Source organism: Cinclus cinclus, chromosome 9 (assembly GCF_963662255.1).
Source record: "Cinclus cinclus chromosome 9, bCinCin1.1, whole genome shotgun sequence".
NCBI classification, from domain to species: Eukaryota; Metazoa; Chordata; class Aves; order Passeriformes; family Cinclidae; genus Cinclus; species Cinclus cinclus.
This window is the reverse complement of record NC_085054.1, coordinates 6,719,711-6,739,443: the sequence shown is the minus strand read 5'-3', so window position 1 is coordinate 6,739,443 and position 19,733 is coordinate 6,719,711. Positions and strand designations below refer to the sequence as shown.

At 37.9% G+C, this 19,733-nt stretch overlaps 1 protein-coding gene across 1 annotated transcript in view; it reads right to left on the bottom strand.

Moving 5' to 3' along the window:
- PDE11A (phosphodiesterase 11A) overlaps nucleotides 1–19,733 on the bottom strand; it is a 106,802-nt gene that overhangs the window by 79,774 nt on the left and 7,295 nt on the right. Inside the window, exon 2 of the mRNA XM_062498280.1 lies at nucleotides 13,496–13,654. Coding sequence (XP_062354264.1) covers nucleotides 13,496–13,654 — 159 coding nt within the window. The remainder of the gene's footprint in view (nucleotides 1–13,495; nucleotides 13,655–19,733) is intronic.

Below are 19,733 nucleotides of genomic sequence, written 5' to 3'. Positions count from 1 at the left end.
TATCAATGAATGGCTACCACAAAAAATTCTGCAATTTGTAGAAATGCATGGGGAACCTTCAAATATATGAGTTGAGATTGGACTTGTTTTGTTGAGGAGATGTTTCTGATCATGAGACAATTAAACAGGTACAGATTTAATATCTACATTTTGATAGAAGTACTGAATTTTACACACTGATTTAGGCCCACTTACACACTCTCTTCAGGCCCATTTAGCACAACTGTGACTACAAGTTTGTGTCATTAAAAGAGCTAGACTAAAGAAGTAGATACTGCTTTGAAGCAATGTTGTTTTATATAATGAGTGAATTAATTCATCAGGTTGAACCAAGAAGAAAATAATCAGGAGCACATTTTCTGCTCTGAGTTAGCCTTCAGACAAAAACTCATCTTTCTCAGGGCTCTGCTACTTCTCCCTCGTATATGCCCACAAACCTCTCTTACTTCTGCTTATACAGGCATATACTACATAAGTTTCTCTGGTTTCCACCATGACAAGTGCACATCAGTGTGGTAACTGGGGACAAGGGACTTCTTGAGCCTTATATTCCATAAAAGAGCCTGGTTGCTTCATGTGGCTATCAACACATGAAGAGCAGAGTGATTAAAACTACTGACTTTAAGGTTTAGCACATCACTTGAAATGGTAATGTGCACATTATTAATGCACTTTCTATTCCATTGAGCAATGTGAAATGAAGAACACTCTCTTACTGTGTCAAATTCTGGGCACCTCAGTACAAGAGAGGCATGGAAATCCTGGAGCAGGTCCAGTGGAGGGGTTCAGTGATTAGGAGACTGGAGCACCTCTTTTACAAACCAAGTCTGAGTAGTGCTAGCAACAGGGCAAAATGCAGTGGGAAGAAAACTGATCCACAGGAAGTTCCATGTGAATATGAGGAAGAATTTCTTTACTGTGTAGTCTTTTGAACATGCAGAAGCTGTTATAAAACCAAAAGATTTTTTGCCACCACCAAACACTTGTTTAGTGTTTGAATGAGAAGTAACACATGACTTCTATCAAACAGAAAATCTATTGAGACTCTTACCTCAGTCACAAATACTACCATCTGCAGAAGGCGTCAGGAGAAAGAGGGATGCTAGCAAAAGCATGGCAACAGGATAAAAGGAAATATGCTGAAGGAAGACAACATTGCCTGTTGCAAAAATGGTGATACAGCTGTTGAAGTAGGAGGAGAAAAACAAGAGATGTAAAATGAGCCATAAACTAGCAAGCAGAATAACAAAGTTCTGAAGATGCAATTAAAATAAAAAAAAAAAAAACTTTTTAAAACCACATGAAGAGTGTTGGGCTTCTCACAGTAACCAAGCTGTGTATATCCCAGCTCACAGCCAAGAATTCTTCTCCAGAACTTTAATGTGCAATAGCGTGACAAAGAAAATATTTTCAAAAACAGCTTGAGAGAAAAAAAATATTTTGAACACACTAAAAGAAAAAAGGCAAAATTCAAAGGAGTTTCTTCTTGAGGAAAAAAAACCACAAACATTCACCTCAAACATCTAAAATGTGATAAAGCTGTAAGTCACTGAAAAAATATTCTGTCGGAAAATATTCAGCTACTTTCAGCATCTAATAAAAGGAAATGTTCAATTTTTAATAATTGATGAAATTGCTAGACTGAAGGAGCCATATATGCAGAGATGCTAGATAACTTTGTGGACAAACAGGGAGACAGCTACTGAGTGCAAGCCATTTCTTGGCTCAGGTAGCCATAAGACTATTTTTGAGTGACAATACCTGAAGCACGCTTAAAGTCTCTTGATCTTCTCAGCCTCAGAAGAACGCTGAAAATTTGGAGGCAAATAAGGTCTGAGGCTGCACAACAAAGCCAGGACAAAGAAATAGCAAACACTGTTCGTTCCGTATTAAGGCAGACACGAGAATCCTCTCCTAGGCAGGTGACAGAGTCAGAAGCGCAAGGAAGCGAAGTCGGGTTCAGTAGGATTTTGGGGCGATAAGAAGGGATGAGGAGCTCGAGGCGCCGGCTGGAGCCGCAGTGCCTGGCATCCACTTGATGGCACTGTGACCTGGGAGTGGGCTGGCAGCGGGGACAGCGCCCCGCGGTCCCACCGCGCCCGAAGGGTCAGTGCACAGCAGGCTGCACCCGGAGAGCTGCGAGCACGGGCAGCCTGCCCAGCCTAAAGCTGGGCTGCACTCCGACGCAGCGAAGGGCGATCCGAAAGCACGAAGGCACCAGAAGGACGGCTAACTTGATTTATGCTTAATTAACACTTACAAAACATGCTGCCGTGCTAACAGCGTACAAAAAAAATAGCAGAAACTTGAAGCTACAGGAGAGTCATCCCTTATCTCCGGGAGCCCGTGCTCTAGCTATATGTGCTCGCTTAAGTTTGTAGCATCATCACCACCAAAGAGGAATGCAAGCCACTAGAGGGGGTGAGACCCTTTTCTGGTAGCGCACGAGTGCGAGCCTCCAGCACAGGAGCGCAGGATGCTTTCCATCACTTGTCTCTGTGTCCTCCGGCTGGGTCTGCCACAGCTTGTCACTCCCTCAACCCTGTCCTTTCCTGCCTCCACTTCCTCTCTCCCTGTTGCAAAAATCTGTGTTAAAGTGGTAACGGTTTCTGTATTCCTACATGTGCTTCTAAATTCTTTTTAACAATCAGCCCATTCCTGTTTGGTTTTTTTCTGTGATAAATGAAAGTGATAAGGTACCAGCATGCAGCTCTGGTTACTGCAAAAGTACAGTCAGAAGACCACAGATTTTTAGTCCCACTGTCATACTAACAGGAGAATTATAACCATGCCATTAGGCATGGCAGCACATACAGCAGCAGCTGCGGCAGAGACCTCTGTCCTCCAAGAAAAGCAGAATCGACTCACAAAATTAAAATATTGAGAGAAAAGAAAATGCAAAATAATTCAATTAAAGAAAAAAAGTCTAACACAGTTCTGCTGTTGTAACTCTGCCGCTGTGAAAGATACATCCAGATACACAATGTTCCAGTTATTGTTCCTGATGCTCACTTTCATGATTCACAGTTATATTCAAATGTTCATAATTATATTTATATAAAGTTTCACTGTAACTTCCCATCAGAAGTACAGCAACTATGCCAGAAAAGCAGGTTCTGTTTAAAAATATCCATGAGATACTGTTTTAAGTTAGATACTTCCTGCTCCAACATCACATTCTACTACAAGCATCTAATGTTTAATCTTTTTATATAAGCAAAAATAGATCTTAGTATCTGACTTGACATATCTATTCTAATAAAATCCACAAAACTGACAGCAGATGCAAAACAGAAGGCCATGCATATTGTAATAAAATTAAATTAGAATCAATTCTGATTATTCATCTCTAGTTCAGTTTTCATTAAAAGAAAGTCTAAGTACCTGATGAAACAATAATTGAAGTGTTTTGTTTTAATATTCAGGATGTATTACTGAAGTATGACATCAGCAAGGAACATGATCTCATTTTCATATTCATTTTATTGAATCCTCCTTATACCCAGAGACTTATCAAATAAGTTTCTCACCATTCCTACTCTGAGAATGGAATTTAATTTTTAAATATCAATTTAATTTTTAAAGAATGTTAAAAGCTGTAAGAGGTTGAGGGGAAAAAAGCCCCAACCAACCAACAACCCCCACCTCTTTATTCTTCCAAAAACAAGCATTAATGCAACAACTTCAAACTGATAGCTGAGCACATAAAAGGCTCAAGCTTATTCCCATAGGCTTTTATGGTGGCTTTTCACATCTCACTGGAATGGCCTCTGCTTCCTATGTATGGTGATTTCCCAAAATTCACTTCAGAAAAATAAAATGCTTTCCTTCTCTGTATGAACTGCTTGATCTGGCAGCAACTACGGAGTTCATCACCCAGTGGTCAGATGTTCATGAAATCACACAAACCAGAGGTAATTTCTCCACTTACAGGGCAAACTACAGTCTCTACATTACATGTTTTTCCAAAACGTATGTTAAATGCAGTTGCTCTAATTTGTTAGTGAGAAGCTTCTTGTCAATCTGCTGGCTTAACACTTCTGCAGGCAGACTTCAGCTTTTGTAAGTCATCCACATCTTCACTGCTTTAATTTTATCAACTTATTGAAGCTTGGAATTATTTGATATTGTTTAAGAGACTGGGATCCGTGTTTACCCTTGAAACAGCTGTACTGTGGAGGTGACATTTCAGCTGCTGAGCGTGTCCAGTAGGCTAGCAACAAACTTTGCCACCACTGAGAATCAAAATTTCTGGATGTTCAGGATTAAAAGCTCATGACTTTACACTTCGAGTAGAGGAAGCCTTGAAGCCCTAGACTAGAGCAGATTACCAATCTTTGTGATTCAAGCATGGAAGTAAGTAGACAGGCCCCACTAGCTATATTTTCTGCTTGGGGTGACAGAAAAAGAAAATTCAGGTTGTGTTTATGGTAACATGTCTTGCAATCTTCTTCCTTTCAAAGCCTCCTCTCCTTAGCAGGGAGCAGTACCACATTCACATCTATTCTGCTCAGTGGGACGAGTCTGCAGGGCTGCTCCAGCTCAGACCACAACATGTGGCCCTGCTGTCCTATAAGATACCCCACTGACACTCACCACAGGCAGTTAGGACATCCTCAGCTCTTGGATGTCCACAAGCCCATTGCTGTTTGCCACTAAAACCATGCCACAACACTGGAGAGCTATTATCAATGAATTTGCTTTGTAACCATGACACCAGCTTTGCAAAATGCTAGCTTTTTTTACACAGCAAAAGCTTTTTCTTACAAAAACCTCCGAAAACCCAGCACAAACTTCACTCACACCCCTCCAAAAAAAAAAAAAAAAAATTAAAAAAAAAAAACAGAAAAGAGAAAAAAAACAAGGTTTATTTTTACCCATTCTACCACATGGACAAGTTGCCAGCAAATTAATGCTAAGGTTAAATCTATGTCAAGTTTAGTCCAAAGACTTCAGCCTTAATAGCTGCCAGTATAAATATTGTTTTGTTTCACTAAAACTGTATAATGCAGATAATTATTCTAAGTGATAAAGTTCCCCAGAGACCAATTTAACTGTTGAGGGTTCTACACAGATCTTTCCCAAAGCGCTGTTAAATGAAGCATTCTTCCTGGTGCCCTGCCCCTCTCACTATGCTGTTTGCAGGAAACATTTTTCTAAATATAGTTCAGTAAACCTGTTCAGGGTTACCTGAAGTGCACTGCATAATTTCCTGCCTGAAATTTCTGACCACCATTCACTATTATGAACAATGTGGCTCAATTCTCTTACAGTTCCAACAACATTTCAACTACAAAAATCATCATAATATTGTTTTAACCCCAGTTTAGTGCTCGCCAGCTCTGAAAGAGATGCAAAATTATTATCATTAATGGTTAAACTACTTTAGCTGTCATAATTTCAGTGAGCTCTAGTTTAGAATATGTAATCTGGCTGCCCAGTAACTCTTAATCTTGTTGACTAATTTTACTGGTTACCCATATTTTTCCTGCTTTGTTATAGGTTGGGGTTTTTCAGTTAAAAACACATCAAAAGCGATTCATTGAGCTGGAATGTTTCGTATGAACAGACACAATTAACAATCAGCAAAATGAACTAGTTAAGGGACAAACAAAACTTTTTTTCATGCTAATGCATCTACAGCAAGATGACAACAGAAGCAATGAAGACATGCCCAGGCTTTCAAAAACAGTTCTGGGCATCACTAAAAGGTCATTTTGAAACACTAAGAGAAGTGCAGTTGGCTTTTCAGGCTTGAGTGTACAAAAAAATTGGCTCAAATGTCTGAAGCTTCTCCAGACATGGAAAGTACCAACGGTCAGAGCAGCAAAGAGGCTGACCAGGGGTTTTGGGGAGCAGGCACCTTTCCTGCCAAAGCAGAAAGATGACTGCAGACAAAACCGCTGCACCAAGTGTGAACTGGTGAAGATTTTTAGGGCAAAACAACTAGGATGAAAATGAATAGGGAATGACTTTTCAACTCTGTTCACTAAAAGTAAAACAAGAAAGAGTAACATTAAATTAATTAAAGTCACATGGCCATTCTTCACACAATGTGCAGGATATTGTGAAAGTTATAACTTTTCTTGCTTCAGGAAATGCCTGAATAAATTCCTAAGCAGAAAATCCCTGGGGTGATATTAAATACACAGATACTGTGTCTGGTCCTGAGCTACAAATAACAGTACACTGGTGGGCTATATGAGAGAAATACCATCATGTGCTTGCCTTATTCCAGTCACTTGCTTTCAGCTGCTGACAGAGAAAGGTCCCATGAAAGACAAGGACAAGAGTTTTATTCATTTGTGGCCACAAATTTAAACAGCCATTTCTCACATACAGGGGAAACACATTGCTGTATCCTCCTAACAGGCATTACAGGTATATTGCTGCTTACATACTCCAGCTGCTGGGATGCAGACAGGAATTTCTCAGGTGGACAATTGCAAAGATAGCATGGAGGAGGGATGAATACCATCAGGAGTTTGCCAGTTAAAGAGCAGCTACACTTTTGCCAAAGACAGCAGGGTGGCAAATTGTCATTGGAGCAAGAAGCACTATAGGCAAAGCTGGGACAGAGATGCAAATACTATATACAAAGCTGGGACTACTAAACAAACTGCTGAAACTGATTTTTAAAAAATTGCTTTGGTGTTTTTTAACCAGATCTGTTCAAATAAGGGATGCTATGTGCAAAGAAAGCGGTCAACAAGGCTTCAAAAGCTCAGACTGAGTAAAAAGGAAGGAAATTACTTCCTTATTATAAAGTAAGGATATTTAAAACTGAAAATTTGATAGCACTTATGGAACCATCTAATGCCATTTTTAGAATTATGTTTCAGAAGAGAGATCAGTCTAAAGTGATTTGCTCAAGGGGATACTGTGAATCAGTGCTAGAACAACAATACTGTTTTAATTACAGTTTCTTATTAAGCCTGTATTAACTTGCTGAAGGTCAGAGGTTGACTTAATTTTTAACAAAATTATTTGCGAAGAAGTTTTCAATATCTCATCATGTAACCTATAGCTGCAGATAGGCTCTGCATCACTATTCCAGGGGGAAATACTTTTGATGGCAGGAACTGCTGTATGAACATTTCATTCTGCTTCAGGAAAGATAGTCAATTCACAGGAGATGCAAAATGCTATTTTCTAAAAGTATATCAAGCCTTGAAGTTATTATGAAGAACAGCTAGGGAGAACTGAATAGACTGACTGAAGTTCAGAAAACACTTCACTAGGGACCAAGTTCTCCCATCCAGCCCACAGGGCACATCTCCAGTAACAGTCAGAAATAGAGGCTTCACCAGCTGCTGACCACAAAGGTTTCCTCTTACATGCTTCTGTAACAGGGCCCCAGTGCAGATTTCACTTCAAGCAAACAAGATTTTTCTAATAAGCTATCTGATCAAAATAATTTACTTGGTTTAAGGGATTTTTGCCAAGAAAAGAAAGACAGCTGAAAGTAAAAACTTTCTTCCTTAGGTAATGGAAGAGAACAGGGTTTTCCCCAGGAAAAAAAAAAAAGCCCCCAAACAAACCAACAAACAAACAACAAAAACTATCTTTTCAAATCAATTCCTTAGATAGGCAGTAGCTAAGGGTTGCACTGTAACACAAGTACACATCATAGTTTTCAAGACCCACAGGCTTTCTTTCTGATGACAGATGTATCAAACAAAATCCTAATCCTCCAGAGCCTTTGTATTATTTTTGTTTTGGTATTCCAAGCTTTTAAGTGAAAAATCTGTTAATAAAAAAATGTAATACTAACATCACCCTTTCTAGTTACTAAGGTGTCTGACAGTTACCATCAGAACTGCAGAATTCTTAGCTTTTAGGCTTCCTGTTGAAAAATTTATTCTGCTTCTGATTGAATAATGTAGTATGGCTGCAGAAAGGCTTCCAGGATCATGGTGTTTGGTTGCATTACCAGTCTTCCTGAGAAGTTGTTCTTGTGTTTGACCAGTAGAGATGTGGGCTCCTTTCTCCTGCTGCAATGCCTTGTGAATACTAACAAGAGGAGAAAACAGAACACAAGCTCCAGGGCTATTTCTATGCTTCAGAATCTGCAGGAATACCCAGCGTTTCTCTTAGTAACATTTAGACTGAAGGTACTACTGAATGCTTCATAATTCATGTCTCTGAATATATGAGCTATCCTCATCACTCCTCTGGATTTTTTTCAAACAAGGATATAATTAGTAAAAGCAATTTTTGATAATGTGACTGAACAAAGCATGAAGGAAGGCAGCACAGTTGACTTTGAACCTGTCTCCTCCAGTGGAAGCAACAGGAGCCAAAACTGCTCCTTAACCAATCTCTTTTTAGTGATCTGACATGGATGAGTTTAAGCTTCATCAATAGAACTGGGGGTCTGCATTAATTAGGTGTTCTTGTGTTAGAAAGGAACAGAAGTTTGATTTTAAAAAGCTCATTAAATCAGCAGAGATTCTTTCATGTCGTTTAGTGAGCTCTGAGTCAAATACTACAAATATTAGTCAAATGACAGTCAAGGTTTACAGATAAGAGCCCTTATTTATTCAAGTCTGTCCATATAAATTAAGAAGATACCACCACAGGCAATATAGGAAGAACCATCAGGTTCAGATTCCCGCTGGCAATTGCAGAAAGAATCTAGATGTCTTGTGTAATAGGGAGAGTAAGGAAGGTAAGAACAAAATTCCAATCCCCACAAAAAAACCTGAATGACAATTTGTCTTGAGCTGTTCTATAGAGGAAGCCCTTCCTGACACCAAATTTGACCATTTGTTTTTTATGTTTTATGATAACATCTAGGGGCATCAAGCAAGAATCAAGAATTTAGTTTAATATGTACCATAAACACACAGCAACAGAATAGCCCAGGAGTCTAGGAACATATACATTTATATTTGAAAACAAATATATAGTTCACTGAAATACCCCTGCAGCACATTTTAGGCAGGTTTCCATACCTCAGAGGCAAGGATGACTGATTCAAATGTTAACCTCAAGTCTCAAAACAGAGATACTGATATAGGGAAGTTTTTGTTCAGTTTTCAGTATATTTCAAGTTCCATAATCAAAAAGAAATCTAGTCTTTCAGCTTAACTTGAAAGCATGACTGAATGTATACAAGACTAAAAGAAGTCCATGCAAATGTCTGTCATGGTAGTCATTTTGTGCTGTTGGTTGCACACCAGTGGTGTTAAACTACCTTGATAAAACAAATATCCTAGTGGCAAATTGCTTTAAACTCCCCCAGCAAGACAGTTCAGTTACTGTGATTTATTTTAATTTCGATTTGTGTAGCAAGTACTTTTCAAGAAGTGTGCCTAATAGACCATTAGAGTTTTCTCAGATAGCTGTGGTGCTTCAGCACCTTCATCCTTCAAATGTCTTTGTTATTTTCAGTCTTCTTTCAGCAAATTTGTCTCTTGCACTGGGAGGTAAGTGACATGTGGGCCACATGATACCTTTGAGAATTATGCCATTTTTAAATAATAGCTTTTGGAGTCTCACTGCCATGCCAGAGAACCAAGGCAGATATTAGCAGGAGGTTGTCACATACACTGCAATATATGGAACACGCAAAAAAAATTCTTCATCTGATTTATTTCTCATGTTCCTTTGTAGTGGATCCATCAATTCTTTTCAGGTGACTTTCCTAAAATTTTTTGAGGTTTTTTTTTTTTTATAAATTCCACACATTAACAGAGCTGGAGTTATTTTCACAGCAACCATAGATGCTTGCTTGCTTGCCTGTTCTGGATCACTTCCTTTCCTAGCAGTTTTATTTACAGTTGATTACTTCCCTAAGATAAAGAACAGTCCTCACTGACTCTGAAATTGCTATCTGCCTTAGATAGAGTGACTCTAAGCTCATAATGCAAAAACTCACAGAAAATTAATTAGCAGGCATAACAAAATCCCTGGAAATCATTTATCACTATGGCAGACCTGATGCAGAATATATTTAACAAATGTGGACCAAGAAAGCACAAAAAATTGGAAAATTCAGAATCACAAAGCCATTATTAGGAATGTAAGAAATCAAATGTTGGAGCATGAGAACACTTATCTCCAAGCACCTACAAACCACATAGACATCAGATAAGTCCTGGAATCTACAGGCAAATATACTTCTTAATAAAACTATGCACAGAGCACAGACAACCAAATCCAGTTCTTACTTCTCCCTCCCAGGTCTTCCTGCATTCAAACTACTGGTTTTCAGCAAAACCAGCAGGGTTTAATTTGAGATGGCAGCCTGGGTACTTTTCCTGCAGTCAATTCACTTCTTTCAGACTAGGAGGATGTCAGAGGCAGAGAGAACCAGGATGCCAATTTAAGTGACCATGGAGCTGCTGTTGCTGTTTGTTAAGCCTCTCTGATGGAGGACTAGATTTGTTTAGGCACTGAATTTCAGAAGACTCTAAAGGGAAGACAATAATCTAAACCACAGCCTGTCAAACTCTTGTTGGGCTTTTCTCACCAGTCCTGGAACAAGTATGACTCACCAGTAAATAGCACATACACTTAAGTGAATCTTCAGCACAGTACAGGGAATGCACGTTGGATGCACAGTTCTTTCCAAGGCTTCTGGCCTTTTATCTTTCTGCTCTTTGTCTGTGCAAATGAACTGGTCTCTTCATTTGAAAAATACACGTAAAATGTATCACCTGCTATTTTTCCAAAGTTACCAATTACACAACATAGTATAATAGTGATGATCATTACGGGTAATAAGGTATTCTAATATTGTTTGTATCAAACTAAAAATCTCCAAAATGAGCCTGTTCAACTGAGCCAGTAATTTTGGGGTGACAAAATGCATTGCTACACTGAACATCTTTCTCTCATGCTTGTGGGTGTCATGTAATTCTGCACTTAAACAATGAATTGGCTGAAACATACCTAACCAAACATCCCTAACCAAAAGGACAAAAGAGATTTGGAAGTGGGAAACAATATTAAATGTGGAAAATTCACTTCTATTTGTTCTTAGTGCTGTGCTTTAAACACTGTGGTGAAACATGTAAAAGAAAACCCTGAGAATTTGCCACGAAAAACAAAACCAGAAGAACTTTGCAATAGAATATTCCATTTTAGATACTGCAAAATATAAACTTGGTTACAGCTTGAGAGCATTAAAAACTCCTCAAACCTTAAATATTTTATTTGCTATTAACTTCCTGAAAACAACTAAGAGTACATAAAAATGATGCTAGCATCTACTTAATTCTAATTGAAAACATAAGTCTTTGTTTCCTATTGACTCAAGACAGCAGTGCCGCCAAGAGACATTTCATTATACAATATAGTCTCGTCGTTTTATAAAAAAATTCCAACAGATTATTTTAATTGCTTTGCACAATACTAAACGAGGAATGACACTTGCAAACAAGAACCAGACTCAAATGATACTGACATTTCTCTGAGAGAGTTTTTGGGGCAGGAAAAAGGCTGCTAATTTACATTTTCATTTTCTTACCATTCTGAAGCTGCTGATTGTCAGAAACTGTAACATCAACATAAAGCTGCATATAGGTCTTTTGCCAGCTATGTATCAGGCTTTTCTCTACAAGCCACGTCAATACCCAGGCTACCAAAGTTTCTTTGCTTATTCTGAAGAGGGTTTCTCAGTTTTCACCTGCCTCCTTTCCTCATAAACATCTGTATTGATGTTATGGTTAAAAATACTTGTTTGCTAATTCTGCAAGACAGTTCTCCTGAAAGTATGTGCTCTCTTGCTTCCCTGAGGTGTATCATGCTTTCTAGGTTACCAACTGAGTGAAAAAAAACTTAACAAGCATGGGTTTTTGAAATAACAGCACATGGAGTGCCAGGCCTCATCAAATCCAAGATTTTTACAGGGCAAAATGTTGTGTTCACATTTACTTTTCCATAAAATCTGTATATCAGAACCCATTCAATATACTCTTGAAGAGTTCTAATATACAGGCTTCCAACTATAACAGTGATATAAATCACTAAAAACAAACTAAAGATGACAAAGTATGGACAATTTGCTGATTGTTAGATAATATTTGGTAGTCACGGAATGAAAGCAAATGCCACAGCATCAGTATCAAATATTCATACATTAGAATATTTATGTAATACACATTTCAATACACAGTTGTTTTGCTAGTTGAGAGTATGAAAATCAAATGTAAGACCCATGTTGAAAGCTTTATTTAAAACAAAATTCCCTTTACAAGGACAGTATTAATAAAAAGAAGTGCTGCAAACCCCTATTCAGGAAAGGTTAATTTGCATTGAGTTACCCATTGAAGTACATATTACTAATAAATCAATATTCAACATACAGTATTCTCAAGAATCAGAAGCAACCTATGGTTACACAGGTCAAAATTCCTTCTAAAGAAGGAATTTTAGAAGTACTGGATAACTTCGGATAAAGTACCGCCTGAAAATTGAGAGTTATATTCAAAGTTAGCTAATTCAGTCTAAATCACTATGCCAAATCAGTTACACAAACAACTTGCAGAAATAAAAACTAGAGTTAATTATTTCTATTTTTTAAAAAAAGAGGGTGCATAACTTAAACTGCATTTGAATCAATATAAAGAGCTTTTTGGAGGAAAAGTCTGCCTCTAACTACACTTCCACAAAAATGAGATGCAACAATATTTCAAAACACAGAAGAGTAGTTCCCTATTACGTGCTTAAAGGAGATTCCATGTCTCTCTCCTTGGCTGATGGAGTTGCAGTTCTGTTCCTCCCCAGTTTGCTGCCCTCTGCCATTCCCTTCCCCACTCATGTTTGGCTTCATGCACATTTTCCCTCCAAGGTCAGCTGAATACATTTGCCTTCAGCAGCAGCATTTCCTGTTTCCCCCTATCTTTAATTCAAGCTCCTTCTTTGCAGATACTTCTACTTTCCTGCCTTTTGAGCTTACTTTGCTCTCCAAATTCCACCTGAGATACACATACCTGGTGTTCTTTCCCATCCTCTCTGTACTTTCATCTTTAAGTACTTGCAAGTCTCAAGTATTTTAGAATAACAGTTTTGTATATGCATAATCTACTCTAAAATAAAATTACTTTTGCATATGCTACAGGCATTTATCCCATGGAAAGTACTTAGAGAAGACCTTGATTTTTAGAGTCAGCAAGCTTAGGAGTATCTCTGTGATAATTTCCCTTCCCCCTCCCCCCCCCAAAGTAATTCTTACAAGTGAAGTTTTCAAAAATAAAAAAGTCTTCCTACTAAGGTCTACTACATAAAAAAAGGTCTGCATAAGATAAAGTTTCAGGCACAGGAACTCAAACATTTACAGAACAGATTTTCTATTTTTTTTTCTTTCTTATTTCTATTACATTTTCTATTGAAAACAACAAAAATGTACACTTTGTTATGCACTTCCAGAAAAACATCATAAACACAAATTATGTGCTATTTACTTACTTAGATTAAGTGTCTTTAGACAAGTCTTCTGAATTGGAGAAAATATTTAGAAAGTATGCAAAAGCAAAGGTAACCTTACCTTTTCATCATCATCAGAAAAAGGGGCACCTCCTGGAGTCTTATTTATTGCTTGAGCAACACCAATAATCTCTCCATCACTGTTTCTTATGGGCATGCACAAGAGTGACTTTGTCTTGTATCCAGTCAGTTTGTCAATCTCATCATTAAAGCGTCGGTCCTTTGAAAGAAAATAAGGAAACATTAACATACATTTCATAAATCTAAGCTTTCTTCAGACAGCAAACTACTTTTCTCAATGTCTGATACGGTATTTTTCAGTAGTATTAGGCTGTTGCCTCTCTGCCTATTCTTTATTAGCTGTTTTTCCTCACTTTTCTTAGGGGCTCAGTACAAGACTTACCATTACATAATCACATTCACTGAAGTCCCAAACTTCTACCTCTATTAGAAGAATGCCAGCAAAGACTGATATCTGCCATTAGTAATGTGACCATACATGCACACTTCTGCTAGGCCCTGCTGCCATTTCCCACCCATACTCTATAGTTGCTCACCATGTCTCTCAAGTAAATGGAGACTCTTTTTGGCCATGTTTCTGTTCAAGTAAGACTGGTTGAGTGGAGTGCTATTCCAATGCAGTACAAACACGTCCTCAAAGAAATACAGGCAAAACCTCAGCTCTTTCAGGAAACCTAAGTACAGGAATGACCCTGCTCTAAAAAGGCACTGTGCAGCAATCCATTTTCTGGAACACTAAAGCCACAACTGCAGATCATAAAGTAACTCAAAGGAGGCTGAAAACTTAAGAGGTAGTGCTGACATTACTTTTGTTCGTCTTGGTAGAGCATAGTCTTCAACAGCTCTTCTATCAGCCAGAGAGGAAATTGCTGCTTTTCACTGGCAGCAGCTCTGTTCCTCCAGGGTGAAGTTAGCATTGTGCTGCAGGCAATAGGTAAAGCCCGTTCAGACTTTCCTAACATGAGGGAATTAAGCTGTTGTACGAAATTAGGCACAACTTGTTGTTTTCAAAAGTTTAAACAGTATTGGCTGTGAAATAATGTCCGTATTTGTCTCAAGTCATGAAAACAATCCACAGTCTTTAATTTGATTGTGATGAGGAATTCATTAATTTTTTACTGATACTAAAAACTGACAATTGTTTTTCTTGACAATTTTATATCTATTTGTATTTCCCTGTTGTAAATTCCAAATGCTATAGAAATAGTCTCTTCTAGTCACTTTGTGACATGATTTAGAAATGCTCTATTTTTACTCATTATAAAGATTAACATATACATTTAGCTACTTTGTTACTTATTGCACATTTTTCCAACATCTCGACCAGAAGGAATTAATACCAAATGTACCTAACATCTTATTTGGGAGAACCAGAACGCCCATGATGGATGTTTTTTAATAACAGCATCAAGGATGCAGATCTGCCTAATCTTGTGATCTTTCCATATGCTTCTAAACACTTCTATACCAACTTCAGTACAAGATGAACTGTTCTGTGCCATAGAGAATCCTGCCTAGAAAAATACAGTTCTACAACAGAAGAAAGGAAAATGCAATTATCACACAGGCTTCACTAATGGATAAATTAAATATTCCTTCCAGTACTTTCTGGCAATGTCTGAACTACTCTTTGGTATTAGTTGCTGCTTGCTGCTGAAATATTGATAAGATATTTTATGCTACTGAAGAGACAGTCCCTGCTCTACCGATTTTGTACCAAGCAAAGCAGGATACAGGGGGAGAACTCTGAAAAAGCAACAGTATGCAATTGAGTAGCAATACTGTTGTTGATTGGCACCTAGTGGGCCTTACAAAAAAGTAAACTTTAAAGGGGAAGTTTAACTGAAAAAGAGCTGTTGCTCACACCAGCAGTGAGTTGAGATTTTCTCATTTGAATATACTCCATGCATGTGGTGTATGTAGCTGTTGCCTTTTCAACAGGCCTCAAGATTAACATGAAAGGTGCTGTTTGATCTGCAGGGTGTGGGGGCACACAGGACCTGTCTGAAGGAGATACACACAACACCTGCCAGTATTAGCAACAGATGTTAATGATCAGCTATGGAGCCATCGTTCCTTAATGGATGCTGTGGAGCAGCAGAGACACAAGGGGGATTGGCAGTCTGAAAAGTGCTGGTGTTTCCTTTAATGTACAGCTCATTCCTGCTGCATTGCTTCTCTTTTCAGGCAGATCATGGAAGTTTCCTGCTGGTATCTCTCCTTGAACCTCTACACTAGGAGGAAGCAGGATATCAGATTATATCCACTGATGCTAGAGAACTGGATGACCTTTTGCAGAAGATTATTACAGCTTGGAGCCAAAACTAAAGGTATAGCAGTCTAAGATAAAGTCAATGCATTTATTTGGAAAAAATGAGACACTATTGAGAAAAAACTCACTAACTTGGTAAAAGCTGAGAATCATCAGGATATAAACCTACCCCTAATCTTTTGTGGAAAAGCATGCCAGAATTTCATTTGGGTGACATTTGAGAAAGTGATGAGGAGAGATATGTAAGTGAACTGAATAAAATGCCGTTCCTGGCAATATTGATATTGTTGAACCATGCAACATGCACAGAAAACAGTGACTGGATGACATGCATTGTGTTCCAAACCTCTCATCCCCACACTCTCTTCTTTCATCAGTTATTGCCATAATAAGACATAGATGGCAGGATCTAAGAGAGAGGTTTTACTGAGTTTAACAGTACCAATAAAAACTTTAATGCCCAGGTGTGAACTGTGATGGCCAAGAATGGGCAAAATTTATACCTCCCCCTCCTCACAGGGTAGTAACCTTGAGCAAGGAGGCCTGTTTAGCAGCTGATAACAAAGCTGGTAAATCAGAGAGAAGCTCTGTCAGATTGCAAACATTTTGAGATATAAGCTACATTATCCCACATGTTGGAACAGCCTGCAACACAACAGGGTCCTCATTTGCACCATACTCCTGGGCAGTCTGAAGAAGTCCCAGTGTTTATGACAGCAATGCAATACTTGCTTTTAAGTTTTTTACAATGAAGACATATCCAAAATTCAGGGACAGACTAGATAAAAGTTTTTGAGAGAGACGGAGACTTCACCGTAATTGTACTTACAGTATTTTCATGCGAGAACACTCATGAATTAAAGTCTTCCACTGGCTGTTTAAAGCATTACTAAATACTGCTTTGGTTCTATATAATAAGTTTTCTACACAGAGATAATAAAAATGTGAAGCCTGAGGCACTTTTAACTGGACTTTCGCATCTGCCATCAAGGAAAAGTTAATCTGTAGGACAAACCCTACCCCAGTCTTAAGGATATTAATTGATTGTAAATGTTACCATGTGAAAGGTGAGTGAAGTAAAGACCTAGAAGAGAGCAAGTGTGATCCATCAATCCAATTGCTGGTAATCCAGTTACCTGCACAGGAACAATGTAGTCCCAGGTTTTTGGACATATTTGAAGATTGCCAGTGAATGAGAACAGACAAATATCTTCATGGTCTTTTTCTGTAGAAGACCAGATTAAGGTACTAAAGGATTTTTTTCCCATTAGGGTTCTAGAATCATATATAATCATATAAATCTCAACTTTCAACTAAACTTTTGGCTTCTGAGCAGCTTCACCAACTGGCTTTTGGTGTTGATTTTGAGTTGAAGATGGTAGCTCATACATTGTTAGCAAACATACAAGTTTCACTGTGTTTTTCTGTTTTCTTCAACATAGGATAACTCTTTGAACTTGATAGCATGTCTTTTTATAACCTTATCAAAACTAGTATGTTTACATTTTATGTGAGCATTATTATGATTTAGAACAAAAGAAAAAAGTATAACCCTAACCCAAGTTAGCTAAGAATCAAATAGTATAATGGAAGATGAAACCTGCTTGATAACATTTCCAGGAATTAAGCCTTCATGACAGAGCCACTTCCTCTTTCTTCAGTATCTAAGGAAAAGTGTTTAATCCAGTGAAATATGCACCAAATGCTTCAGCCAAAGCTGACAGCTAAAAGAGAAAGCCATTTTTGATTTTATTATTTGAAAACACCTTTCAAATCTTCTCATGAAGAGAACACTACAAAAAATGTTCAATTAACAGGCCTGGTCTATTATATTTTACCATTCACAGCACCATTTTTTTGTTGTTGATTTGTTTTCTTTTCTTTAGAAAGGGCTCTATTAAAAAAAAACAAAAACAAAACAAAAAAAAGCACACAAACTTGTATCAAAATTTCCTGGATTATACTGTATTTAAATTACTGATCAAGTTGCTAAGTTGCATCAAAAAAATGAATACAAACATTATGACAGCATTGTTAATACCTGAGTATTACTGCAGTACCAAACTGAATGGGATAGACAAGTTGAGTGAATTTATAGAAAGCCATCCTCCAAGAGCCTTTACAAAAATAAATAAATTGAAGTTGGAAGATTTCATAACTTGATTCATTTTCCTAATCACACTTCCTGTAAGTATAATACATAAGCTTTTATAGAAAGAAAAAGGAGCAAGAAATCTAAAAGAGCAATCTAAAAGACAGCAAGTTCTCTAGATTCAAAGCATAACATTAAAAAGCTAAATACAAATAAAAAAAATAGGGCATGCAGTCTGTTGTAGATACACTTTTCTAAAAATCACATATGTTGCAAATTACATAGTACATAAACAGGAAACAAAACCCAAGCAATAAACCACTAAAGGAGATATGGGGAAACCTTGTAGACAAGAAACTCAAACACAAAACACAAGTAATAAAGCAATCTCTGAAGAGACTTCCATGTAAGGACTGCTGCAGCTGTTCCTGCCATCTCCCCCAAAATCCCTAAGTTCCCAGAGACAAAGGCAGCAGGAGAACAACCTAGTACCAGGCAGCAGCATTGCAAACCCAATTCTCCCGAGTAAATAAGCACAGTCTACTTCTATTATGATTATTTATACAGTGACAGCAATATTTTTTATAAGAAAAAAATTACTACAACAGATAGGACACATGACACAGCTCAGCCAACCCTTATTTCTTTACTCCCAAAACAGTTCTCATAAAAGGAGAGAACATTGATCCTCAAAAATTTTTAAGTTCCAGATTTAAAACTAAGAGCATATGTAGTCTGAATTTATAAAGTAGCTTACTTTGAAAAACCGGAGAAGTTGTTGATTTGCAACAACTCAATACTGAAACTCTTTTGGTATTTTTTTCCCCTGCATATGTCAGGAGTTGGGGGCGTCATTTAGTTTGATTGGTGGGAGTGTGTCATATGACTTATACTCTTTTTCTGAGCACTGTTTCTGTTATTAATTTGACAGTGCACATTAGTAACAATGCATGTGTCTAATTATGACTTGCACAAAATTAATGTTAAAAAAAATCATATAATAGTCTTAAACAGGAAGAAAAGACTATACACACTAGGAAGTCTGCCAACATGAGTACCTACCTACTAAGCATGATTACCACTCATGCTTCATAGTCTGAACTGATCAGCAGTAAGGGTAAGGAAAATATTCCTTTGCAGGACACACCTAGATCCATCGCATAAGGATTTTGGTTTTTTCTTCAAAACAAACTCCAGGGAGATCACCAATAGCATGACAGTGAGTCAAGTTATGGCCTTACGTACAGCAGATTCTGTGCACTTCTGGTCTGATTGTATCACTCTTAAATAAATTGTTTACAAAGAAAAATATTTTTCCTCTAATTTTCAGTATTTAAAGATGACATCTGGTTACTCCAGCATAGTGGTTCTCTCTCCCCTCCTGTACCAGCCCTGACACATGCACCACTGGGCACCAACTGTAACCATGCCCACGTTCCCATCTTGATCCAATATTTATTTGGGACAGACTTAGTGCGGACCTCCTAAATAGTCATGATTCTTGATACAAGACATACACACATAGGTGGCTTTAGAAAGCTAATACTCCTCTGAGCAAGGAAACCAAGAAGACTCCTGGGTGTTTCAAGGGAAATCTGTGTATGGGTTTAAACCTAGCACCTGCTGGAGATCACTCAGGTGGGCAACGCCGTTTAAAGTGTTACAGCAGCAGTCTCAGTGTGCCAAAGCAGTAGTGCTTGTTATTGACAAAGCAGCACTCATTTTGAAGTGTGCACTCTAGAGACATGAAGCTCAGGCTACATGGAGTTGCTGTTGCCCTGTTAACACACAACTGCTGAGCCATTACTGTCTTATTTTTCATACTTCGCCAATAGGGTTATTTTAGACAAGCAAAACAAATTAACTTGCATAACGACATATGTATGCTTCTTAAATTTGTTATTCTATAGAAAA